The 27,866-nt window shown below is 43.0% G+C and overlaps 2 protein-coding genes across 15 annotated transcripts in view; one reads left to right on the plus strand and one right to left on the minus strand.

Moving 5' to 3' along the window:
* Positions 1-6,599, plus strand: part of KIF22 (kinesin family member 22) — a 49,704-nt gene extending 43,105 nt beyond the window's left edge. For 10 of the 11 annotated variants that reach the window (XM_085880469.1, XM_085880470.1, XM_085880465.1 and 7 more), the window contains 5 exons: positions 3,147-3,252; positions 3,745-3,794; positions 4,119-4,268; positions 4,532-4,591; positions 5,161-6,599. In XM_085880469.1, coding sequence (XP_085736595.1) covers positions 3,147-3,252; positions 3,745-3,794; positions 4,119-4,268; positions 4,532-4,591; positions 5,161-5,184 — 390 coding nt within the window. In that variant the 3' untranslated portion in view covers positions 5,185-6,599. The remainder of the gene's footprint in view (positions 1-3,146; positions 3,253-3,744; positions 3,795-4,118; positions 4,269-4,531; positions 4,592-5,160) is intronic. The other variant, XM_085880473.1, reaches the window with a different exon arrangement.
* Positions 6,600-15,769: 9,170 nt separating this feature from the next.
* Positions 15,770-27,866, minus strand: part of LOC147025754 (uncharacterized) — an 18,454-nt gene continuing 6,357 nt past the window's right edge. Inside the window, exons 2-9 of one of the 4 annotated variants that reach the window (XR_015057990.1) lie at positions 25,113-27,033; positions 24,686-24,745; positions 24,075-24,116; positions 23,699-23,826; positions 23,160-23,287; positions 19,691-19,903; positions 16,993-17,194; positions 15,770-16,176 (exon numbers count right to left, since the gene is read on the minus strand). Coding sequence is in view for 1 of the 4 variants with exons in the window: in XM_085880499.1 (XP_085736625.1) it covers positions 16,035-16,176; positions 16,993-17,096; positions 19,691-19,903; positions 23,160-23,180 (480 nt within the window). In the remaining 3 variants the exon portion in view is untranslated. Of the gene's footprint in view, positions 16,177-16,992; positions 17,195-18,849; positions 19,904-23,159; positions 23,288-23,698; positions 23,827-24,074; positions 24,117-24,685; positions 24,746-25,112; positions 27,034-27,866 lie in introns of those variants that run through there. The other 3 variants (XM_085880499.1, XR_015057991.1, XR_015057992.1) reach the window with 3 other exon arrangements.

A 27,866-nucleotide genomic window follows, 5' to 3' on the forward strand; every position in this document is an offset into this window, starting at 1 on the left:
GCAGCCGCTTGACGCGGTCGAACGACGCCTGGTGTGCAGGCCCCCAAGCCCAGCGCTCGTCCTTCCTGAGCAACCGCGTTAACGGCACAAGTTGTGAGCTGAGCCCGCGCACAAACCTTTGGTAATACTGGGCCATACCAATGAACAAGCGCAGCTGCGTCTTGTCGTGAGGCGGTGGCATGTGTTGAATCGCCTCCACCTTCCGAGGACCTTTCAACAGCCCCTCCGGCGTGATGATGTGTCTGAGGTATTCCAAGCACTGCTTGAAGAACGCGCACTTGTCCCTGTTCAAGCGCAGGCCGCACGCTTCTAGCTTTGTCAGCACTTGGGCAATGTTCGCAAGGTGCTCGTCCGCCGTTTTCCCTGCAATGAGCACATCGTCTAGGTAGGTCTGAGCAGGCAGGCCAATGCAAACCTGATCCATGGCTTTCTGCCACAAGGCCGGGGCCGAAGCAATCCCAAAACAGAGTCGGGTATATCGATAGAGCCCTTGACACGTGTTGATTGTCAAAAGCTCGCTACTCCCGGGATCCATTGCCAGGTGAAAATATGCATCACGCAGGTCGAGCTTCGTGAAGTATTGACTCCCCGCCAATCGCGCATATATTTCATCGATTGACGGCAGTGGATATTGCTCCACGCTGAGCCCCGGGTTAACCGTGGATTTGAAGTCCCCGCACAATCGGACGTCTCCATTCCGTTTCAGCACCGCGACAACCGGGGTGGCCCAATCTGAGTACGACACCTGTTCGATCACTCCACAAGCCTCCAGCCTATCCAGTTCACCCTTGACCTTGTCCCGCAGGGCATACGGCACCGGTCGTGGCTTACAAAAACGAGGAACCACCCCCTCCTTCAGGAAGAGCTTTGCCTCCACGCCCTTGAGTTTCCCAAGGTCGTCACAAAACAAACCTTGATGTCTTTGAAGAATCTTCTCCAACTGATCCTCCCAATGGCTCGGCACGGGTTGCACCAGGTGAACTGCGGCCCAGTCTAGCCTGATGCGGGCCAGCCAATCTCGGCCGAGGAGACGCGACCCCGCGTGGCCAGTGATGGCCCGAACATCTCCGCGAGTCTGCTCGACCGCTGTAGCCATGCTGACCGCCGAGTCGAATGTAATGGCTTCACCCTTCAGCCGTAGAACCGCCAAAACCATCTTCGCATCTTGTAAACCAGCAATAAAACGATCTCTGAGCTGAGCTGGACGCTTCCCCGCCGTGAACTTGCAGGCCACGGAAGAATGCTTAATCCGCGCCACGAAATCAGCGACGCGCTCCTCTGCACCTTTCGAGAGGCGATCGAACTGGTATCGAGCGAGTTGTAATGACTTCTCCGGCACCATGTGTGCTTTCATCTTCTCCACAATGTCCCGAAACGACAGCCCGTCATCAAGGGGCTTGTCCGGTGCCACCAAATCACTCAGTAGCCGATAATGCTCTGCCGAAAGCGAAGCGAGCAAGATCGACTTCTGTTTGCCTTCGTTGACCACATCATTCGTGTGGAAGTAGCATCCCAATTGCTCCGAAAACAATTTGAAGTCGTCTCCGACGAAAACGGGCACTTGTCAGTTTTCAACCATCCTCGTCAGCCAACTATGGTGTACGAGGTGCAGTGGAACACGAGAAGCAAGAGTGTTAGCATCAACTCCGCTTTATTGCGCGTCCGGATGTACATTCCTGCCACCCCTAGCGGGCGAGTCATGATATACGAAAACCCAATCACGTGATACAGCACACCAGCATGTGAATCTATAGAAATGACTGACATTTCTGGTCCCTTGTGGTGTTCAGGTTAGATAGTGGTACTCGATATCCCTTTCTTGCTAAGCTGGTCAAAGCACTGGTCACTATCTATGCCGGTCCTTTGGTTGAGTCGTCATTCAACCTGATGGATGACATTCTGCCGAGGGACAGAACATCTCTCACCGTTAAGAACTATGAAGCAGTTGCTGTAGTAAAATCCCACCTGAAAGCCAAACAAACAACCGCTCTAAAGATGGAGGTAACTCAGATATGCGACAAGGGGGAAACAAAATTACTCCGAGCACCTGAAGGCAATGACACAGAGAAAAGCAGCAAGGCTGCAGCATTTGTATGATTTGGCTCTGAAGCAACAGGCAGCCATAAATCAGTGTGACCACCCTCATTTTCATAAATGCCAAGGTGAGCCAATGAAAAAAGCCAAGAATTCACAAGGTTTCGGAAAAGCGATGATAATAGAAAACCAAGACGCCAAGGTGAACAACGAAGAGCCAAGATCTTGTGAAAAAGGCCAAGGAGTGGTCACACTGCCATAAATGCCAAGACCTTGCTTGAAAAATCCAAGCGCCAAACAATGCAAGCCAGCATTAAAGCGCAAGCAAGTCTGCAGGATGCAAGCTGTCAGCCCCGACACCTGAAACGTCAACCCCGTCCGAGTCTGCACCTGCAACCCCAGCCACCAAGTCTGCAACCTCAAGGTATAGCAGGAAAGAGCCGAAAAGCCAATGAAGAGCAGCAGCCGTGTTCATCGATTTTAAAAAGCCAAAGTCTCTGGGTATTTTTGCAGTTTCTTTACGAAGAAATAATAACACTTTTCATCCATGTTAAGCTCTGTCTGTCCATAGGGGCAAGAACATATCCACTGTATTACCTGCCCGGCATAAAGGGCAACTAAAATGGGGACTTGTAATTTAATTTGGTATCTCGGGACATAAAAATCTATATTTGTCGAGTTGTTCTTCAAAACGATTGCAATTAACAAGGTACAGTATGCGGTATTCATTACGCATTTCTTTTACAATAACAAAATGCTGCAGTAACTAATTGAAAATAATCTTCCCAGCAATGGATGTTCAGGTGAAAAATAAAATTAAAAAATCCCCAAATATCACTTTCATTTGCATAGTTTTGTCTTTGTTACAATTTTGACAGGATCACCCCCAAAACACATATTTTGAAATCAGTTTTTCAACATTTTCTGGAAGGGCATGCCCTGGATCCCCCAAGTATGTTGTTGTTTTGCTCGATACTTTCCTTTTTCAAAAGTTCTGCAATTTCACCCACGATCATCGAGCTGTGTTGCATGCAATTTTAATAATCCTTGTACTTTGTCGACTGCTCTCCAATTTCAAAATTCACCGTCTTGTTCGAATTCTGTTCTTGCAGGGTGTGCAGCCGGGCACCGCTGGTGGCGATTCTATGCCAGTTGGTGTCATTGCACCTTTTGGCCAACCCCGAGATGTCCACCCTAATGCTTTCCTACCCACTGCAGGTATGTGGCTGCTTGAGCAATTCTTGTCCACCTGGGATTAGGTTATTCCATCGAAACGATATTGACCAGATCAGCAACAAGAGTGAACATGAAGCGTCAGACTTTGGGCAACGAATTCAAGTGCAGGCATGGTCGAAAAGCATCGTCACCAGACAATTGTGATGACTATCTTGTACCAGAGTTCTCATGTTATTGGAGTTAAAATACGACTGGGCTTTAATGTCGCATGTAAGGGTGTCGGTAAACAAAGTGCAAAAGTGATATTCCACTTTGAACTCCAGTTGGAACAGTGCAAATTCCATTCAATGAATATTGTAATGCGATCACGGATCTCAGCGAAGCTTGCTCGTCACCATAGTGGTTGTCGGCGATTTTCATTCGAGATAGTCTGACATCCAGGCTTAATGGCAGGTCTGTATTGTTCTGCTTGCTAGTCACAAGTTGAAATGTAAATGGTTAATCATAGCAGCTGACATTTCATCCTCTTTTCAGTATGTGATTCTGAAGGCTCCGTGAAGGTGTACGAAGCAGTGGATTCAAATGTGAGTGACTTTTGTACATCAATTCTTCATTCTTCTATCCTTGTCGAACAGATGACTCGTTGAAAATGAAACATTGCTCGTGTTTGACCATTTCATTTCACAAAAGGAATCGTAGATCAGGGGAGCGAATTGATGAATCCATTGGTTTGTGTTGACGACATCATGCTAATGGCAGCCATTTAAAGGTTGGCCTGCAGGTTAGGTTTGCTCTTTTGCCTGTCTGTATTGGTAACATTTGTATCCATGTACATTTGCCGATGTACAAACTCAACTTTCGAGGGTCGCAGTGAAGATGTGCATAATGGACTGTTCTCCCAACCCTAGGCCCTTCATTTTAATGAGAAACAAAAGCAACTCGTCCTGGACATTCTGAACCACGGAAATGTGCGGCAGTTGAAGGCCCTGCAGAAGGTTGGTGAGAAACGTGCAAAGCTGATCATCAGCTGGCGTGAGGAACACGGGCCATTCACCGAGGTAGTTTGTCTGTCCCTCTGTAAAAAGGTTTGAGGTGTGTGGAGAATGTTTACGTTGGAAGGTTCTTCAAACCGACAAGGTTTTCATCGGGTTTTCTTCTCAAACCGAAAATTTGATCAAACTTGCAGTTTGATGACGTGATCCAGTTCATTCAGAAATGTCCTTTTGCCACCTATTTCACCTTGACCTATAATTATACTGAGCTTTTTGTTTGAGGCCTAAAGTTTCACAAACCACTTTACTTTGCTTCCCTTTTATCACAGATGGAAGATTTGACCAAGGTGGAGGGCCTCACATCAAAAGTGGTTAATTCGTTCTGGACGGTAAGTTGAGCAATTTACAATTGGTTTTAATTGTGATGGTCAACGCCTGACATCGGTGGGGGTAGTGTATAAACAATTGATGTATAAACACCGGCATTTTGAAATCGTACCTTATTTTCTGTGAATGTTGCTTTAATGAATCGTACGAGAGTGAATCGGCATTTGCTTATTGTTAGACTCGTGTGTCTGCATTCACGTCTCCACTTGTTAGCCACACATCACCAATGCAGAATTATCACTGCTTTGTACATAGACAGACAAGCATAGACAAACTCGTGGCCCATCTGCTTTATCAATGAGTCTCGGAGACTATCCGTAGAACGTAGCACTCAAGCCTTGTGTAGTTGTGGTGCTCTTTTTTTTTGCAATAGTTTGAATTCCCCTTTTCATTTTGGATGTACGTTTTGTGTTGGTCAAAGTAGTTTTATATCGAGGCATCATCTTTTTTTTAATTCTTTTAAAAAATAAATGTGGAGGGGGAGGATGGGGAGAGCTAATTACATTGAGGAGTGGTGGTGGTGGTTTGTCCATCCGTATGTGTGTGTGTGTGACGTGTCACTAATCCGCAGGCAAACGTGATGTGCAACATGTGAGTGCTGGTCGGATGTCGATGGAGAATACATCAAGAGTTGGACAACAGTATTCTCTCATTTTGTCTATTTAGTCTCCTGTGCCGGGGTCTCGATCAATTTGTGTACTGCTCTCTTATTCATACGCACATTCAAAAATTGTAAAGTATTTTTTAACTGACAAAGATAAACGTGTTGCATAATCATTCTATAATTTGTGGTGTGTTGGTTTGATTTGTATGCACTCCTGCACCGCTCGACCGAATGAGTCAAACTGCTGGTTCCACTTGTGGTGAGCACAGGAAGGTTTTTTTAAATGAGGTGGTTAAAAAAAAATTCTGAGTGGGGGTGGACCCCAATTCCAATTGTCTCCACGTAAGGCATAGTGCCGTTCACGGTGAGGGGGTATATTGCAAGTTGTACTAAAATATTCCAATTCTGGGGGAATTCACCCATCTGTAAGTCTGGCCGAGGGCTTAGACTTACGGAATCCACATTGCGAACATTTTGTGCAAACGCTGATAAAATAAAAGCGAGTGCTTGGAGTTATGGTATTAACTGCAATAATTCCACCCCCCACCCCCCCACCCCATTTCCACCTCCAAAATCACCACAAGCAACATATCAGATTTGTGAAAGTTGGTTTTATTATAATTTGAATGCAGAAGTTTGTCTCTCTGACTCTCGCACACCTATGACACAATCATTACCGATTACATTGTTTCTTATGGGAATAGTGTTACGAATTTGGAAGCCTTGTGCACACAGACAGACAGCCGTCCCTGTAGCTTAGTTATTTCGATAAGTATGTGTTTCTAGTTAGAATCCATCCCCTGTGTCTAATGGGAATTACGTGTACATGCGCTGCGAAGTTATTTTATAGATAGGATTTTTACACTTATGACAATGCCAACAACAACACTGCTCGAGGAATTGTCCGCGCAGTCCGTGCGCTCACGAAGTGTTTCGTTCTGGCCTGGTGCCAAATGAGAGAATGCGTCATTCTGCGGCCAATGGGCGCAGAGCGGATCAGAGCCAGGGCAGTCCTTTGCAAGAAGGCGGAGGCGCGACACGCGGTCCGCCCAATGAGAGTAGTCCACGCATGCGTGGCGGACCGCGCCCGAGGACAATGAAAAAAAGGAGAACAAATTTTTTTGTGCCCGTCAGTCGAGCACGTGGTCTGGTTCTCTGATCGCAGCTCGACGCTGGTCTGGCCTCATCATCTCGCTGGCACCATTTGGGTGAATAAAAACCATTTGGGTCCGTTTCTTTTGTGTGTGCGTGTGTGTGTCTGTGGGCCCAGTCTATAAGTAGGAATTGTTTAAGTGCTTTTTGCCTTATACATACTTGCATTGCTTAGTCGTGATAACTCTGCCCTTACGTGCTTCCCTCGTTCCCCCGATTACTGTTAATAAATATCCCTATTTTTGAATGTTTCAGTCCGTCCTCGTCCTCGTCCTTTCCTTCATTGGTTTAGCACGGTGCGTGTTGGGTGATTAAAAAGACCGTCGCTGCTGTAGTTGTACATTTGGACTGACGTGACCTCGGAAACCATCCGCTCGGGTTACGCACGGATCGAGCACGGAAACGGCTCGTCCCGTTCGAGCTCCATCGAGGGTGTGAATTCCTCGGTAGCTCACCACATGGGCCTCTAGATATTTTGAAGTTTGGCAAATAACCCTGTTCCACGTGGTTGAATTATTGACGATTCACGGTCCTGTAAGGGACCCGTACCTTCGGAGTTATCCGATGGTAACGATCTGAATTCTGGGTGTTCGGTGGAGTCGACTCTGCTGCTCCAGCTAGCGGTCGTGCTCGTCCCCGATACCCGGCCCACAATAATATTACGTTCATTTTATGCGTTTTCAGCTGACTTGGTAAATTCTCGGAATGTAACTACTGCATTATGCCTGGTGTTGGCTTATATTAATGGTTTGGATGCCTGGCTTGGGATCCTGGGATCCTGAGTTCAACTCCCACTCGGCTGTTGAATTAATTCCATGTGGGGTTGACTCTGCCTGTCATCCTTCTGAGGTTGGCAAAATGAGTGCCAGCTTGCTGGTATCCTGTGTCGGAGTGGCGACCCGTCCATGGTTGTGCCCAATAGCTAAGGAGACTGCTGAGGCAGCACCAACGCTCTGCACAGAGTATGGTCCCGATGGATGGATGGAACTACTGCATTAAAACGAGGAATAACCGTACTTCCGGTTTCTTTAGATATTCTCTTCAACAGATACAGGCACTCCTCGCTATATGAACTGGATGTATTCCGCAAAGGCTGGGTGTATCGTGAAAAATATTTTCCACAGACATACTGTTATAAATTGAAGATGCCAATTAACGGTAAACAACTCAGTAAATCGATCATTAAATGAATAAATACCCATGATACATACATCAAAGTATAAAACAAAACAAGCTATTATGTTAGAAAATCAGACTGTTTTTGCATGAATAACGTTTCTTGTGTAAAATGTGTTTTGCTTAGTACAAGCTAAAATACACACTATTTGATGAAAAACACACATTTCTGCAAAGAAGAGTGATTTACAAAGTAGGACACTCTTCGATGCCGCGAGATGTACCTCCACCCACGTTATTACATCATTAGACGTACTTGTACCAAGTTTGATTTAAATCCCCAAACCCAGATTCAAAATAATAAAGAATTCTGTCTGCCAGACCATGTGTATGATCAGGTTGAAATTTAAAAGATACAAGTCTGAAGACGACGATGGTTCACGAGCGGTATTTGATGATGTAGATTGTTTCACAAGTCAAGGATGAGACAATGTGATAATTTTTGACCAAGTTATAAAAATGATCAACATGATGTGGAACGAGTGAGCTGCAAAATTATAAAAACGAGTGAGCTGCAAAAAATAAAAACAGGTTATTAGCTGCAAAATGTCGAAAACCCGGTTTCGTTCAACAACTTTCAAAATTTGACCTTTGCATAACCTTTAAAGGTCACAAAACAATGTTGTGGACATTAAAATAAGGAAACAGGATACGTGCTAGAGCTTAATGGAATTAGTTCGTCGAAGAAGGTCGAAAACCCGGTTCGATTCCCACAACTTTGAAAATTTGACCTTTGTGAACTTTAAAGGTCAAAGGTCAAGGATTATGACCTTAGGTGCAAAACTTCCTTTGGAACATTCCAGGAACAATATAATGTCATATAGGCTATATGGCATTTCGCACTCCTCGGATTATCCATATTTTTATGAAATCAGCGTAAAAACAAACTTGAAAGGGGGTGCTACGGGCAAGGTGTTCAAGATAGAGCAAAATGGTTTCAAGCCTTTCGGTGGGAAATGACCTCAAGATTATGCATAAAAAATTGTCGTCCTAGCTCTCAAATATTGGGCGGTCGTATGATTTTTATGTCAAAATTCGAAATTTTCTAAGTTCGTGACCTTGACCTTGGGACGAAAATGAAAACTCGAGCTCCGTGGGGCTATGCAGGTGCCATTGGGCTAACCAAATACCGAAACCCCTGTCAGATTTGACAAACCCCCTAGGAGAAGATGCAAATTGAAATCGGCTACCCCCTAAAAACACGTTTTTGGGCGTGGCTCCGCCCATAATGGGCGCACCACGCCCAGTCTCAGGAAAACACAACTAGATCATGATATAGACCTCCCACCCAAATTTTATCAGGATTGGATCAAAACCCACGGAGCTATGCTTGGGACAGACAGACAGACAGACAGACAGACAAACAGACAAGCCGGTAGGCGGACATGGGTAGTCGGCCGTTGCTAGGCAACGGAGGGGTCCGCCTACCGGAAGAACCGTAGCAACGGTTCTTTCTCACACAAAACTAGGACATACCATGAACCTACCATACCAGTTTCATGTATATTGGCTGCTCTTAGAGCACCCTTATTCTGGACATTTCCATCTGTCTGTCTGTCCGCGAAACTTTGGTCAAGCCTAGGGGCTAAACCACTCAACCGATTCCAATGAAATTTGGTAGGTCGGACCAATATTTCTGGGAATCGTGTGCTTTCGAATATGGGACCCTGGGCCCGAGCAACGGCATAGCAACGGCCCTTTAAAGTGGTCAAAAAATCGAAAAAAATATATATCGAAAAATCGAAGCTTAGAGTTCTGTGCGCAATCTATCTCGCTCCCTTCCTGTCAATTTGCAGCCCTAACAAAAAATATTTGGAGGAGGAGATAGGTTTTGGGCGAGTACATGTCGAACATTTCAGAAACGGTTAATTGCGAATATCTCTAAGAGAAAGAGTCTGATTTTGATGAAACTTGGGTGAAATGTGTACAATGTGGCGAGCATGTACACAAAAATGAATGGTTGCTATGCACACCTCCGTTGCTTCGCAACAGCTAAAATACTTTATCATACATCGTACACTTATTGTGGACTGTACAAAAAAATCAATACCTCCGAAACTGGACTTCCGAAGGACCTGCTTTTTTGTGCCCAAGGAGAATGTCTTACAGCATCATATAAAAAAATAAAATCTTTAGCGAAGAGAAAAATGGAATTACCAGGGCTGCCATTTGTTAGTCTCTTTGGAAACATGCATGAAATTTAACAAGGCGGGTTTCTGGACGCAAACTAAGAGGGCTGTGATAATCATATTTATTGTGGTAAATTGATTGATAGCATGTACATGAATATCGGCTAGTCGCGTCAGCCAGCTTTCCATTTAGGGCGAGCAGCCATGTCGCCTACCGGCTTGTCTGACTCATAGTCTCTGAGATATAACGAACTTCGCTTTTTTTTATTGTTTTTCGACCAGGGTTCATTCAAAGTCTATCTTCTCCGACAGTTTTCATAGTATAGGATCCGGCTGGAAATTTTTGACAATATGGCTGAATGTACTGCCCATAGTCGCTCATGGCCCGATTTTTGAAAATATGTCTTTTTTATGATTTTTCAAAAAATTGAAAGTCCCGTTGCTAGGCAACGGTGGTGACCATAGCAACGGTTCTCATTTGCACACAACTAGGTCATGGTATGAACCTACCAACCAAGTTTCATCGAAATCGCCATTGTATTAACGGAGCACTGGACCGAACAGACATACATACAGACAGACAAGCCGGTAGGCGGACATGGGTAGTCGCCTACCCAATAGAACCTGACGCGATGGGCCCGTTCGATGGCGGAATGACCTGAGGATGAAGCACAAGAAAATACATGATTCTAGCTTCAAGGGTCAATGCTGCAGATTGTTTTTTCGTTAAAATACCCCCACATTTAGAGATTTTTCGCCGTTGCTAGGCAACGGAGGGGTCTATAGCAACGGTTCTTTCTCACACATAACTAGGACATACCATGAACCTACCATACCAGTTTCATGTATATCTGACTCAGTCTCTGAGATATAACGAACTTCGTTTTTTTTTATTGTTTTCGACCAGGGTTCATTCAAAGTCTATCTTCTCTGACAGTTTTCATAGGATCCGGCTGGAAATTTTTGACAATATGGCTGAATGTACTGCCCACAGTCGCTCGTGGCCCGATTTTTGATTTTCGAATTTTTTTTTAATGATTTTTCAAAAATTTCAAAGTCCCGTTGCTAGGCAACGGTGGTGTCCATAGCAACGGTTCTCATTTGCACACAACTCGGTCATGGTATGAACCTACCAACCAAGTTTCATCGAAATCGCCATTGTATTAACTGAAATCACCATTTTAAATACTGATAATAAGGGTAGAGCAAATCTCAAAAAAAAAAAAATTTTTTCGACTACATCGACAACCCAACAGACAACATATTGATGGAAAAACTGATAATAAGGGTAGAAAGAATTTCAAAAAAAAATTTTCGACTGGATGGACTACCCAACAGACAGACAGACAGACACACAATAACGAATATAGTGGTCACTTATTTTTTCGTGAAAATATTTTTTCGTGAACCAAAATCATAGCTGCCAAACAATGTTACCTATGATGTCATACGTGGATAACTTTTTGTTCCTCATGGATAGACGATCACACCTGTAAAGTTTCACCTCAATCTGTTCATCCGTTTCAGATCAGATTTTTGATGGTTTTTATGTTAAAAAAAACGACTCCGAACCACTGACTGATCACGCTTGCCGGAGTGCAAATCCTGCCACCAACCTCCTAAAAAAATTTTTTTTTAATCTTACAACAATAACTAACTATTGCACATTTAGAATCAGAAGATATACAAAAATGGTAATGAAAACACACGATGTACAAACAATAATATACTCGAAACAAGTTCAACTCGAGGGGGAGCACTCGGTAGAGTGCAAAACCTCCACCGCCTATACTGCTGGGTTACTTAAGTGAACCTGATATCCTATTCATTGTAGGTCAAAACGGATCAGACTCGACTGAACCACGATTGAACAAACTAAACTAGATCGACGTGCATGTGGAAATGCCAAAAAAATAAAATCGAAATTTTTTTTAAAAAAATGTTGCAAAATTTTTCTTTTTTCTCTAACAATTTTTTTTTGGGGGGGGTTGGAAATCACTTAAAACATGTAGAAATGCAAAAAAAAAATTCAATCGAAAAAATCGAAATTTTTTTGAAAAAGTTGCAAAATTGTTTTTTTTTTTGGACCAAGTCCAAAATCTAATGGCATGATCCTTGGACCATACGAACTTCGCTTTTTTTATTGTTTTTCGACCAGGGTTCATTCAAAGTCTATCTTCTCCGACAGTTTTCATAGTATAGGATCCGGCTGGAAATTTTTGACAATATGGCTGAATGTACTGCCCATAGTCGCTCATGGCCCGATTTTTGAAAATATAACCCCCCCACCAAGTTTCGTCGAAATCCGTCCAGGAGTTTTTCCGTAATACTGTTCACAAACAAACAAACAGACGGGTGAAAACAGTAACCTCCATCCATCTTCGATGGTGGAGGTTAATAAAGCTGTGAAGTGGAGAACGGTTGACTTTTTTATCCTGTTGTGTTCTACAATGGTGAAGGTCCAAATTTAAAGTTTCTTAGTTTGAGGCAAGAATGAGATTGAGAGTGACGGATGGGAGGTAGTATTTCACGATGATGTTCCGATTTGAGGAGAGTTGTTCAAACCCATGTGAGGAGTTTGTGCCTGCGCTCCAATGAAGGGGGTGGTGGGGGGGGGGATGTCAAGAGACGCAAGATTTTGTTTTTACGAGTTATTATAATATGTAATGCGATAGATTGCACGCTTCTGCACTCGTTCAATCTCGCCACCCGAAAACCTCAGTCAAACTGGAGCTCCACACAGGAGAACCAAACTCGAGTAGGTGGTGGATGAACATTTTGTCGTCACCAAGTCACAAACAAGGACACCATTTTTCTTCAAAACTCATAGGAAGTACAGCCGTTGTGAAGCATGTGTAACCATCTGCAAAACTTGACCATTCAATCTCAGGTCAGCTTGGCTGGTGATGCCGAGAAGGGTAAGCGAGTCCACCCTTTGTAAGGTTGAGTCATCGATGGCTACTTGGGGTTGGAGACGTGGGTGTTTCGTGAAGCCGATTTGTATGATCTTGCATTTTTCAGGTTGAGGTGGCACATCATTTAACTAACACCACACACTGAGAGCATCGACGTATGTTTGCATTGTGGTTTGTTGTGACCTAGGAACTACTACTAAAGTCAGATCATCGACGTACTTCCATCTGTAATTTGTCGTCAATGCTGCATCTTTCATCATCGTGAGGAAAAGAATGGGACCTAACTTAGTCCCCTGAGGCACTCCACATGCGAGATCCAAGGAGTGGAAGGTAACTCCCTTGTAGCCAACCACTTGTGAAAGATTACACAAAAATCTGCAGACAGTTTGGAGAATCGTGTGATGAACTCCGGCCTCAATGAGCTTTTGAACTACTTTGGTGTGATTAAGGTCAAAAGCCTTCATGAAGTCAATGGCGCAAATGTTCACATGATGGCCCGATTTGTCGATGCTTCTGTGAATTGCATCGAGCATACCAACAAGGTAGTGGCTGATTGAACTACCCTTTATGTTGCCAAATTGAGCAGAGTCAATGTGAGGCCTGAAGTCTGCCAAAAACCCCTCAAGCACTCTGGAAAAAAAAAAACTGGAGTGATTGAGATTGGTTGTACTCAGTCACGATGGGGCACTTTCGTATAGCACAGACCGAGGCTTTCTTCCATTTGTTTGGGAACCATAATCTTTGTAAACATTTCAGAATTGCAGTCAGAGGGCCTGATATCTGAGAGGAAAACTCTTCGATCAATCGGGTAGGCACATCGTTCGGATGAGGTGGTTTAGATGCGTTCAACTGTTGCAGACACGTATAAACCACATATCTACCAATCACTGGGGGAGGGAAAGGTACAGGCAAATATGAGGGCAAGCTGGAAAGATCAAGAGTTGATAACTTGGTACAAATACTAGTGAAATGTGTGTTAAGTTCATTAACGAAATCATGAGATGTCTTGTCCGCTTCTGGGAACTGAGCAGATATATTTTTGAAACCAATCAGATCTCTAATTTGTTTGTGCCATTTACCAGGTTCCACTAATTTCAGAAAATTCAATCTTCCATTTTTTTTTGGCGTTTTCTGTTTCTTTTTCAACGAAATTGCGCACACGACATTGTTGCCCCGTTTGTATGCTGTGACCCGTCTCGATATCAGGTGACGAAGATTCCTGTTGAGCCATGGCTTGTCTGTGGATTTATGCCTGACAGATTCAGGAAAGAATTGTCTGTACTGTCTAGTTCGAGAACTTTGAAGCTCAATCGCCATCAAATCAAGATCATCAATTGACCAATTCACGCCACCGACGCAGAGTAACCCCTTGTCCGAATGATCTCATGCACGACTCACAAAATGGACTTCGAGTAAACCGTTTTCCTTTTCTGGGCTGGATGGACTACAACAGTACAGTAGTCGCTGTAGCAATTGGGGCACCAGCAACGGGTTCAGCAATGTGTTCAGGAATGCTCAAAAATATCTTTGTCCAATGTTGAGTCTCCTCTTGTAGGTTGCTTCACCACCTGTCATCTACATATGGTGCTGAATGCCATGAGTATATGAATCATTAAAATCACCCATCGTAAGAACAGCAACAATTTCCGTCGAGTTTACCAGGTCAACTATTTGGTCGACGACACCTTGCTGCTGGGGTGAACGAGGAAGTACATATGCTGATGATGTGCCATAAGTTATTGTATTTGATGCCGTTATCATAAATTGTTTTTAATTTTAAATTTAACTCATTTATCAGGTGTACACATTCATGATTTGTGCTATTACCAACACTCAATCAAGTGCTCAGATAATCACGCCTTAGTAAGAAATAGCGTTGTCTGGATACCTCTCAATTGGAGCCATGTTAGAATTATCATGTTACCTCTGCCACCAAAGGTGGACAGAGGTTGTTTTCACCTGTCTGTTTGTGAGCAAGATATCTCAAAAGGTTGTGGACAGATTTGATCGACAGGTTGGGTTTGTGACGAGGATGAATCGATTAGATTTTGGTGAAGATCCGGATCTGATAGGAGAATTTTCAAGCGATTCTTCACCATTGAGAAAGGGCCAAAAATGATACAGAATAGCACGATATCTCAAAACGTTATGGACGGATACGTACGAAACTTGGAAGATAGGTGGTGTGCGACAAAGACAAATTGATTCGATTTTGGTTAAGATATGGCTTCTCAGTGGATCTGGCCCATCAGTGTGACACAAAATGTAAACTGTTCAGCCTGGCGGAGGTGTGCGTTCTACCGAATGCCGATCTCATTTTGGCGTTGTTTTGATTAGCTCTGTTTTCAGGAATGCATCCCAGGCGACGGCTTAGACATGGTGTGCTGCTTGGAGAGGGGACGGACGTTCCCTTTAACGTCAGGAGCGAACAGAATGTGGCCTGGCTGCTGTGGGTGCTAGCGCATGCACACGTACAGGGTATAGTACGTCATTAAGTGAACCGCACATGCCAACGACTGAAAATGTTTCACTATATATTTTGAACTACGTTTTAATTCAACATTTATTTTCCGAACATCGTCAATAAGTCATTCTAAACTCGTCACAAGCAAGTTGCAATACCCAGCCACGAAGTCCCAAACAAATTTTGTCAACTCCGAGTTGATTCACAAAATTTTGCAACTTCAGTCCGAGTCGCCAACTCTGTTCGAAAGCACTACACAGCCAAATCTGAATAATTAGTGGGTGTTGACAGCTTAAGAGAAAGCTCAGAATATCACTTTTGAAAAGCGATTCAAATCATCGTCATGCAACTTAGGACGTGACCCTTTTCTTGGCTCGTGCAGAATGGGTGATCTCATGGTATCCTAGATCTGAAGTTGTCAAACACTAAAAGATCAATCTCTTGGGAGATCAGAAGACGAAGCGTGAGCCCGGCCTGATGGGTTAACTCTCAAATGGTGACGTCCAATGAATATGTCGAGACTTCTTTATCAGTTTTGTCGTCAGCAAATTTGAAGATGTCATTTTGATAAATCCGAAAAGATGACCAGTGACTGATGCAGACACTGCTAGCATGAGACTGGCAATATTCATGTGAAACTTCGTAGCTTGGCAAGGTTGACTCGACATCAGCGATAGATAAGATCGTAAAAATGATCCTCAAGTCATTCATGATGATATCCAAACAATCATGAATCAAGATCACAAATGATTGTGGCCTTTATTATTCATGGACTGAGCATTCCAATGTCCATTGTGCACTTGTGGGATAAATTGAAAATTTTGAGTTGACTTCTGGGTGTATACTAGGGTGGTCCAAAAAAATGAAAGTTCGAATTTCTCACGGGCATGTTGGCCAAATCGTTCCTGACGTTGAAAAACGCAAAGAAACAAAAAATTAGCAGATTTGGAGGTGGTTTAGGGGTCCATCAAAGTCTCTCAACGGATTCATTATAATGTCACAATACTAATAGGAAAAATGAAAGGAAAGAGCATAAAATGTTCTCAGTGGGCAGTGGGCAACTGGCGGTCGGTGAATTTCTCCAATGGTTGATCCAAGAGGAACAGTTCCGTGCTTTTCCGTGTGGAACACGCCATACTCACTCACTCTGGGAATCAAAAAGAAGAAGAAAAAAATTAGAGATAAAAAAAAAGAAAAATAAAAGTACTTTTAACACCGACCGACAGCGAACCGAAAGCTCAACTGACGTCTCCCTCTCTCCCACCGGATGTCGTTTTGATTAGCTCTGTTTTCACCGGATGTAACAACTTCCTTCCTCTTGATGGACCCCGAAATATTTTTGGAACTGTGGCAAATTTGGCCACGAGTATTTTCTAGTCAGGTAGAACAAAATAATCAACATGCCCCAAGAATATTCAAATTTTGAATTTTTCCCTTATGATTTTGGACCACCCTAGTGTATACAAATATACTGTACGTATTAACACACATCAAGGCTCATGGAAGGGCTATGTCATGGAGCCAAGGGACATTGGATAAATGAAGATTTATTCAGACAAGCATTGTTGAATTCAGGAAAGATCACAGGTACGTAGGGGGACAAATTTCGATGTAAGGGATTATCCTCTCCTACGAGCACTTAAAACCTCCAATATGATCATGATAAAATGTTGATTGTTGATCTGTACATCCAGGTGTGTGACCTTTTGGACACCAAATAATTACGGAGCACGTAGTTGACAGCTTCAACATTATTATTATTTTTTAACGTCTTCCTGCTTATTAGGAGGAATTGCATGATGGCTAGGAATACCTGCGGAGGAAATACCCTGCACCCAAAAAGGCCCAGGTGTTGCTGCAACCCCTAAGAATATTGGTCAATGCAACAAATGGGTGTATACATTCTGGACCAACTGCCATACACAGTTGAGAGGGGAGGGGATACATTATAATAGCTATGGACCTTTTCATGAAGTCACAAGCCTGGCATCCACCCAGGTGGAACAAGCATGCTTCAATGGATTTGTGCCACCACAGATAAGGAGCACAATAGTAGTGTGGAAACAGCTGAGGGCAGTGCACGGAGTGACCAATGAACATATGCAGCAGGCCAGAGAGCACCAACAAAAAGGAATTACAATTCACAGTGGCATCGTGGCAGCTTCCTGAAGTCAGACAAGGCTCCATGAGACAACAGTTCATCTGGGACACGCAATTAAATTACACCATTCAAAGGATCCACCCTCGAGATGTTAAGACCCATAACAACCAAAATAGTTCCTATAACTTTTACGAACAGGAGTTGGAAAAGTCCTGCCAATTAAATGATAAAGACCATATGTGGAAAAAAAACAAGTGAGCCACAACGATGCTGGGAGAGCCAAGCTTCGTGGGGGGGTGGGCAAGCATCGGAACAGGACCCACAATGAACACCCAACACCGCAGAGGAATTTTGCAGCAGAGGGATAAGATGGGTGGAAAGAAATGACCACATACCAAGAGTGTAAATCCCAGTGGGAAGGCAAATTCAGTAATAGTGAAGCATGGACAAGGGGAAAGTGCACGACATTTTATTTTTCTTCACCTGTTCCAAATTCACGTGTACCATACCGTATTAGCGCTGCTCCCGGTGGTGGTGGGAAAGTCTCTCACAAATGATGCCTCAAGCTTTAATTGTATCACGCGTAAGAGACCTTTGCCTTTTTGCAGTCGCACAGCCGACGTTGCTTGTAACGGATTACATTTTTTTTGAGGAATTGCCACGGTTTATTTTTCACCTTGGCAAAACGTGTTAAGGTGGATAAACAGCAGCTTCAGCATCATTCAGGCCACTTCTGATATCAATAGTAACAATAGAATAAACCAATGTCACCCGCAGGGTGACCCGTATCTTGCCAAAAGGTGACCACGTGTGACTTCTTTAAGGTCACACTGAGGTGAACAGAGCTGCTATCCACCAGAAGCGACTCCTTGAGGAATATCTGCCTACGAGAGCTTCTGATGAGAATCGTTCGACAGAGTAACCATGAAAAATATGCGTTTGCCCCATAACGTCACCAAATGACGTCATAATGTCTCAAGCTTGACATATCTAGAAAGCACTCATCGAGGTGTTCAATTTGAGGTACTACACGATATGGTTCCTAAAACTTGAAAATTTGACCTTGGGTTCAAATATGTTTGACCTTAGGCGTTAACCATGAAGGTCAAGGCCAATCACCACCAAAAATTAATCAGCTGAGCACCAGACCATGAACTATATTCCCATGAAGTTTGAAGACGATCCGATCAAAATTACTCAAAAAATAAGGGTTTCGTCGACTCCCCTGATTTGCGACAAAGTGACCTTGACCTTCAAAATTTTATGCGCTGAAACGGACCTCTATAGGACTCTGATATGCGAAGTTACAAAAATTTCCAATGATAACTGTGCTCTGCAGAATTTTTTATATGTGATTACAAACAAACAAACAAAAAAAACATACAAGCTGACTAACATATCTTGCAAAAACTTCGTTTTGGCAAGATAATAATATCAATAAAATAGTAATAAGAAAATAGACACCCAACACCCCCCAGCCACTACCTTGGGGAAGAGGTGTATCCAGTTTGCAAGATACTTTATTGGAATCTCGTTACATTTTAATCCGATTGTGAGCAAGATCTCAAAAAGTTATAGAAATGTTCGGATGAAACCTGTACAGATATATATATATATATATATATATATATATATATATATATATATATATATATATATATATATATATATATATACACACACACAGGGTGGGCCAAAAGTAGCCATACATAGGGGAAATAAAGTTTTATGAAAACCCGTTTTTATTCATAAAATATGCTCCACATGGTTGCCATGATTTTCAAAACAGATTCGAATAAGTCTCCCCCACTCTTGATGAACACGCACTAGCACATCTGCTGTTATGCTTGTAAAGGCATTTTGAATACGTTCCTGGAGATGATTTATGTCTCGTATCTTTTCCTGATACACCATGGCCTTCAAGTGCCCCGAAAGATAAAAACCAAGGGGGGTGAGATCTGGGGATCTGGGAGGCCACTCCACAGGACCACGCCGACCAATCCAGGAAACTGCTGATCCAACCACTGACGCACGGAAATACCATAATGAGGTGGTGCCCCATCATGCTGCAAGTGAAATGGAAAGTCACCGTCCTCGTTTCGCAGGGACGGCATGATCGTTTCTTGCAACATGTTAAGATACATTTCGGCATCAAGATTTTCACTGATGTAAAATGGTCCAATAATTCTGTCACCCCATCAGTTTTCCGGCACCTTGCATCTTTGTCGGACTCATCGAGTACGGGTTAGCATTACTCCAATAACGCAAGTTTTGCCGATTAACCTCTCCATTGACGTAAAAATTAGCTTAATTGGTAAACAAGATCGCAGATGAGAAGTTTGCATCATCGTTCAATTTGTTTAATTCCCATTCACAAAATTCCATCAGTCTATCCGGGTCATCTTCACCAAGATGCTGCGCCATATGCAATTTGTATGGATGCCATTTGCTTTCAAAATGCGCCTGATACTCGATTTGCTGACGCCGCGTTCTACAGCAAACCATCGTGTACTCTTTTGGAGATTCCGTGTAAGTGCTGCTAGTATCCTGTCCATTGTACCTTCATCTGTGGCTGTCCATCTTCGACCATTTTTCTGTTGATCTGCAACACTTCGTTTTTTGGAGCTTTCCAATAAGTTTTGCCACAGTGTCGTGTATGATGTTCTTTCCAAGTTTTCTGTTGAATTGCATTGCAACCTTGTGACTGCTTCCTGACCCGGCCATCAGTATGACAATTCGTTCTTCTCTTGACAAACGCATCTTTCAAGGGTATCTGAAAAATATAAAAGAACATGTTAAAAACCCTATGTATGGCTACTTTTGGCCCAATATATATATATATATATATATATATATATATATATATATATATATATATATATATATATATATATATATATATATATATATATATATATATATATATATATATATATACACATACATATATTAGTGCAAAACATTGTGGACAGAGACACAAAACTTGGTAGAAGAGTTGAGAGGTGACAAAAACAAGCCAATTAGATTTTGGTTAAAGTCTGGATTGAGATCCAGGCAAGCAAAGGAATGATGGTCAAACTAGAAGAGTGAAATCCAAAGGTTTGAGAGAAAAAAAAGGAACACTTCTCTTGCTCTGATGAAGGGTTAGGCCTGAAACATCAGCTTCTCTTCTTTCCATGGCAGATCACTGTTTATTCCATTTGTTTTGACTTTCTACCACCCATGCAGATCACCAATATTGTGCCGAGTCACAATTAGTTTTCTTGCAATTTCATGATAATGCACGATAGCACACAACTTGAAAGGATATAGGACTCGAACCATAACAGATGGGCTTGTTTTGTTGTTGGCTCGCCTGTTCGAAGAACAGAGAGCTATAGCGATACCCCTGGCGTGAGCGTGAAAATGTTAAAGTTTTTGGTGCAAGTTATTTTTTCCTTTCTAATGTTTTTATCTACCACACTTTTTTTATATGCCCGATATATATATATATATATATATATATATATATATATATATATATATATATATATATATATATAGTAGACTAGGCGTAAGTAGTCACCATCGGGACCGAGAAAAAAGTGATGACTTAGAAATGTGACGGCTTACGCGTATGCGAACATTCATGATGACTGGGGTGAAGGATGAAGTCGCGCGTGGACTGGACACATATGTGTGAGAGACGGCTATTGTACCAAAAGGAAAACACAATTCTCGGGGCATAGGTGGGGGTGAGTTGGTGAGTTGGAAAGTGATCAAGCAAAGATGGAATTCATGAATCAGTTTCTCAAAAGTAAAGATAATGAACAACTCTGTAAGACAACTCGTATACCATCGGTGATGGTACGGTGACAAATTACATGACACACAGTCATGGTGGTGATGATTACCACTCAATGCCTATGTGTAAGTGAGTGCGGTAATGTACAAAACAAGCCAATATAAAACCATGATCGGACTTCAACACTCAGTTCGTCGATCGATCCCTTATGTTTGAGTGCCTCAAACTCTTGGGCATCTGGTGCATGAGAAAGGATTCAAACCGGTCATTGTATTCCATGATGTTAGACAGTATCGATATATTAGAAATCCTCCACCGAAAGACAGTATCGGCCGAATATTTGGCCGAATCGGCCGAACCCGAATATTTGGCTGAGCCGACATTTGCCGAAACCAGATGATGAGCGAGTCATCGACATCTTCAAAGGACACACATTTCACGCATTTCACACTTCCCACCGGCCTCGCGATCTTCTCCACTTGTCCAAATATCTTGCCCTTATTCTTCAAGGTATCGTTCAATGTCTGCCGTTTGATGTCCAACTTCTCAGCAATGGCTGTTTTCTTCATCAGTGGATTTGCCTCGCAAAACTGGATAATGTCGTATTTTTCTTGGTAGGTTTTAGTTGTAAGCTTACGCTTAGTCGCCATTGTCCTGCCTGCAGTGCGATCAACGTGTGTACGCAGTTATAAATAGCCTATCACTGGCGGTGTACACCAATGGGCGAGCATCACGATTCCATGAAATCAGGCTTCCCATGAGGCAGCAGTTCCGTGTGACGAGTTAGGAGTGGTAATTAACTTGAGTTTCCATTACGTGGGAATGGACAACATCTGACGACTTAGACGAAGTGACTACTTAGAGATGACGACTTACAGAGGGATGACCCTTTATTCAAAGGGATTTAACATGAGATAAATTTGGGACTTTTTGACGCTGCCGACTTAGGCGAAGTGATACATGCCATTCCCCCTTTGGTCCCTCTTTCTGAAGCCAACTCTAATGACCATCTACTCACCAGTTTAAAAAAAACCAGAGTTGGTGTCAAAGCCACCCAATGCTCGCCTGTTTATACATTTATCGTTTTTAAAAGACTTGTCTAATAATTAATATTTTTTTATAAAGCATTGCAGTGAAGTATAATTTTTAAAGCAATATATGTATTTGTATATTGTAATCAGTAACAAGAGCGCAAGTGAGCACAATCTATGCCCGAACAAGAAGGTATATACAGAATTGTGCTACTACATGGAAAACAGCATGCTGGTTGCCATGGCAACCACTTTAGATGACGAATGTATGTCGTGACACCCTCTCCACAGTCTGTAACTATGTACCAAATATGAAACGTGAAAATTGAAAACTTTGGGAGTTAGAGTGCGGACAGGAAGGGACAGACGGACGGATGGACGACCGGTATCGCATAATCCGCCCCGATATATATATATATATATATATATATATATATATATATATATATATATATATATATATATATATATATATATATATATATATATATATATATATATATATATATATATAGTAGACTAGGTGTAAGTCGGCAGCGTGTAACTCGTCATAATGTGAAACAGGATGACATCTTTGCACATTGGTATGCACAAGTTAAAATTGTACAGCTTGACCGATCCACCTTTGCACTTTACATGGTTCAAGCAACAGTAATGAGTGATACATACACAGAAAGTGGATTAAAAAAAAAATTGGAAACACGTGGGAAAATAAGGGACACCAAGCAACAGATTCCACAAAGGTGTAGCCCATGTGTTAAGCAACTAACATCACAGCATTCATCAGCCAAATACCTGCCAAGAATGACACACTCATTGAAATGCAACAAAAACTACACTCCTTTCCAGACATCACTCATCCCTATCCCTGGCTCTCATCAGTTTCTCGACATTCAACACGGTTGATCTGTCCGCCCGTCGAGGTACTTCATCACAGACGAGCCTTCAAGAAGTACTTTCACAGGACCTCTTGCACACCATAAGCATTTGCATGAAGCCTCCAAGTGCAAACTCAAACTTCATCATTGTTTTTCCACTTGCTTACAATGCACATACAGTATGTTAACCACGTTTCAAAAATCAAACTGTCGTACAATATAAATCTGCTTGACAGCATCAATATTCATGCTTTCAACAGGTTTGAAAACTGAAGCAAAGCTTCCAAATAAAAACAATGCTATACAGCAAGGCCACATCACAGTTTGTTGTATTACCTGTTTACAGGACTCTCGCATTCAAAAAATGCGCAGAAATCAACGGATATGCAGCATTCATCCCGACAACCCACAATGCCGAAATGTGCAACTTGCTGCCAAGTCTTCCTCATTCATCAGCCAAATACCTGCCAAGAATGACACGCTCATTGAAATGCAACAAAAACTACACTCCTTTCCAGACATCGCTCATCCCTATCCCTGGCTCTCATCAGTTTCTCGACATTCAACACGGTTGATCTGTCCGCCCGTCGAGGTACTTCATCACAGACGAGCCTTCAAGAAATACTTTCACAGGACCTCTTGCACACCATAAGCATTTGCATGATGGCTCCAAGTGCAAACTCAAACTTCATCATTGTATTTCCACTTGCTTACAATGCACATACAGTATGTTAACCACGTTTCAAAAAATCAAACTGCAGTACAATATAAATCTGCTTGACAGCATCAATATTCATGCTTTCAAAACTGAAGCAAAGCTTCACAAATAAAAACAATGGTACACAGCAAGGGCACATCACAGTTTGTTGTATTACCAGTTTACAGGACTCTCGCATTCAAAAACCGCAGAAATCCACGGATATGCAGCATTCATCCCGACTGAGCCCACAATGCCGAAATGCGCAACTTGCTGCCAAGTCTTCCTCATTCATCAGCCAAATACCTGCCAAGAATGACACTCATTGAAATGCAACAAAAACTACACTCCTTTCCAGACATCGCTCATCCCTATCCCTGGCTCTCATCAGTTTCTCGACATTCAACACGGTAGATCTGTCCGCCCGTCGAGGTACTTCATCACAGACGAGCCTTCAAGAAATACTTTCACAGGACCTCTTGCACACCATAAGCATTTGCATGAAGGCTCCACGTGCAAACTCAAACTTCATCATTCTATTTCTACTTGCTTACCACAATGCATGTTGTATGTTCAGCCTTTGCTCACCATGAGTCCTGCAATATAAAAAAAAAGTTACCAGCATGGTACAGCTTTACCAGATGGTGCCCAGAAATTTAGATTTTTCTAACTTATGATGGAACAAAAGTTTGAAACATGAAGCCAAGCCAATTGCTCATTTTATTTCTGACACCAAATGGCCTGATGGCTACACAAGTTTTCCAGCACAAGTACTTGGAAATCGTTTCACTCGAAAATGTACTCGAGCACAAAGCAAATGTAAACATCGGGTCACAATCTCAACACCGGTCGATCTGTCTGCCCATCGAGGTTTTCGCCACAGGTGAGCCTTTGATAGACCAACGAAATATCCGACACCCCCTCCCCCCAACCTTCATAACCCAGCTTAATGAGTAATATTCAAATTCAGCACACAACTGTAGTTTTTGACAATTGAAATGCTACATCAAAGCTGTAGCTCTCAATCTAACAGACGTTAGCAGATAAAGCTCGTCTTTTCAGCAAGTAAGACCACACAAAAGTCAGGAGGGATCAGAATTCCAACTCAAGGGACATGCTATGTTCTATATTACAATCAAGACAATGTCACATTAAATCAACATACCTCACCCAGTCCTTTCAGCTGGCTTTCATTTCCACCTTAAAATGCATCCACATATTCATTCTGAGAAAGCAACAAAGCAAAGTTATTCACAGAAAGACAAAGCAAAGAACGTGGAAATAGGATCTGAATGGAGAGAGCAGCAAGATCAGTGGAAGCGAGTGAAATCATTGCGTTCATTGTCTAACACGTCATAATCATCACATCTTGCTGTTTATCATCAATACCAGGGTACCAACATTATGCCCTCTGCACAAAATATACATAAACTAGCTGGGTACCCGCGCTGCGGGGTTAACCACTTAAACCCCTCAATTGTGAGGACATAAATGTGCGATAAAGAGCGACGGTGTAATTGCGCACTTTGGGCGTTAATAAGCAATGAGAAACTGTTCATTTTAAGTTGAATGGGTAATTGGAGTATACTGACCGTTGATGTTATCCTGCATTTTAAAACAGACTCAACTTCTCGTGTGATTACTGCAGTGCCTCTTGATACACATTTCTGGTCTGATTGTTGGGAGCCATGATGCTGCGGTTTGCAGAGTTGCCAGTACGAGATGCTGCCACATAAAACATTCCATGGGAGAAGCAGCTTGCGGAGAGGTCAACTCCTATGGCCTTGAAAGTCTGGCCCTTTGACTTGTTCAGAGTCATGGCAAAGCAAAGCTTAATGGGGAACTGTAGCCTGTGGAACTGGAATGCCAGTTCAGCATTAGAAGGCATCAGTTGTATCCTAGGGATGAGGACTTGACCTTTGTCAGGGCCGCAGGAGATGGTTGCCTCGATCACGTTCTCGTGCAGTCTTGTGACTGTGCGCCGGGTGCCATTGGTGGTTTTCGGTGGCTCCGGTGACCTTAGTACCATGATGGGGGAGCAGACCTTCAGTTTCAGTAGGTGTGGTGGCATGCCTGTCAGCTCGAGGGAGTTGAGGAACTCCACAGGGTAGGTCACGGCTTCCTCATCGCTCACGGCACTGTCCACTGACTTGTACTGTTTGTCTTCTCCGGGGAACTCATTCATGAGCCAAGTGTTGAGGTGGTTGACATTGGTGTTAAGTGGAGAGACGATGGCCTGTTCTGCTAATCACTCCGGCCTGTTGTAGTTAGCTGCCAAGTTTTGGTAGACCTCCACCTTGAGTTCTTCCAGTCGAACAACACACTTTCCAAGTGTAGGTGGTATGTTGATGGTGTCAGGCTCAGCAGCGAGAGGGAGTCGACCTTCTTCAATGTCCAGAAGCAGGTGTGCAAAGTCAGCAGCTGCGGTGTCGTTACCAAGGTGGGCCCTCATGTTCGTGGTGAGCTTCATGATTTTGACATGGGTCCATAGGTGGGATTGCTTGAGGGTGACGTTGACAATGTTTGCCCTTGTCCCATTTTTCACTACTGGCAGGATTTGCCTGAAGTCACCACAAAGAAGAGTGGGGATGCCACCCATTGGTCTGTTGATATCTTGAAGAATGCGGTCAATCGCCTCGTATATCGATTTGTGTCATGGGCGCTTCGTCTACGATAATGGCTGATGTGTCCTTCAGGACTTTAGACATGGCTGAGCTGCGGGTGATTTTGCATATTGGCTGGTCCATCCTGTGCGTATCGAGTGGCATCTTCAAGGTGCTGTGTATTGTACTCAGGGACATCAGCATATTTGAGAGTTTTGGCAAATATATCATTGTTGCATAGTTCAAAGAAGGCAGTAGTGGTAGTGACTAGGGGTGGCCCTTGAGCTATGTTCATTGCATTGGCTTCGGTGAATATTACTCTTTGTCTGTTCTGGAGGTGCACAGCCAAGCCAACTACTGGTGGAAAGTGGTCATGCGTTGGGGCTGCAGGATAACCTTGCCTCCTGAGCAGCAAATGCCGGCCCTTTCTGCCTTGAATTTTTTTGCACCACAGTGGCAGCAGAGCTTGTCCATTGCCCAATGTTTGCTTTAACATGGAGATCATTTGGGTCACAAGTCAGTGCTGGCCTATTGGCAGCATCACGCTCTCTGTCGAGTGGTTCAAATACGCTGATCTTCAAGACGGCGAGTGTTCGTTTTAGCAGACTCGGTTGCTCGGGTGGATGCAGTGCGTGCACGCTGATATTCAAGACAGCGAGCTTTGCTTTCCGGAGACTCAGCTGCTTGGGCAGATTCATTGCGTTTTTTATTTTGGAAAAGCCGCAGTATTTTTAAATCTTCTGTCTGTCATTCGGGCCCTCTTCTTGGCAACAGCTGCAGCAGAATTACATCCTAATCGTTCTTTACGGGCATGTTTGCTTACAAACAAACGAATGGATCCAGGGGAATCCAGGGAGCAATTACAACCAACAGCCGCAGTGTTTCTTCGAGTAGGGCAGTCTTTCGGTCTCTGAAGGGAATTGGGGGAGAAGAAAGCTGTCATTTTTTTTTTAACCAATTAAACTGTATTGAGTGTATCGTTCAAAGATATGATTTACATTAGCACCAATTACACGACTGTGGATTATGGTCACACGTCATGGTGAAAACACCCATGGAAAATGTGAAAATTCGAGATATGATTTACAGCAGCATCAATTGCATTACTGTGGACTGAATGGCCACTGGTGGAAACACTTAGGGAAAAGTGGACGTAAATATGCAATGGTGTGCTCTTGGGCAGTTATCCTTAGAAGGTGCTGATTGGTAAATCCACGACCAATGAAGTACAGTAAGTCGTCGACTTACGACCGCGATCGGTTCCAACCGCGATCGGTTCCGACCGACCAGTCGTAAGTTGATTTGGTCGTAAGTCGGCCAACCTTAATTTAAAGTGTATAGGCTTATGCAAAAATTACCGTATGTACATTATACTGTATAATGATATAATAATCTGCAAGTCATATTTTATGAACATTTTCTTTGTTCAAGTCAAACACTGCACCACGACAGTACAATTGGTTTAATATTTGCAAAAACATACAGAGGTTTAATATTTGCAATTTCTCCATTTCGTGAATGGGTCCTGGTCCGTTGCGTTATTGTTAGAATTTTCCATCGCATGGGTGCAGAACCTTTCACAGCTTCACGAATCCTTTCTTTGTCTTTCAAAATTGTCGACACAGTAGAGTGTGATAACTTAAGATCACACTGTGCGATCGCATTCACTTTCTTTCCTCCTTCATACTGTTTGATCACCTGCATTTTCGTGGCGAGATCAATGGCCTTTCTTTCCTTCTTCGC

The sequence above is a fragment of the Eptatretus burgeri genome, chromosome 5 (genome assembly GCF_056783735.1).
Source record: "Eptatretus burgeri isolate ZD-2024b chromosome 5, Ebu_testis_v1, whole genome shotgun sequence".
Taxonomy (NCBI): domain Eukaryota; kingdom Metazoa; phylum Chordata; class Myxini; order Myxiniformes; family Myxinidae; genus Eptatretus; species Eptatretus burgeri.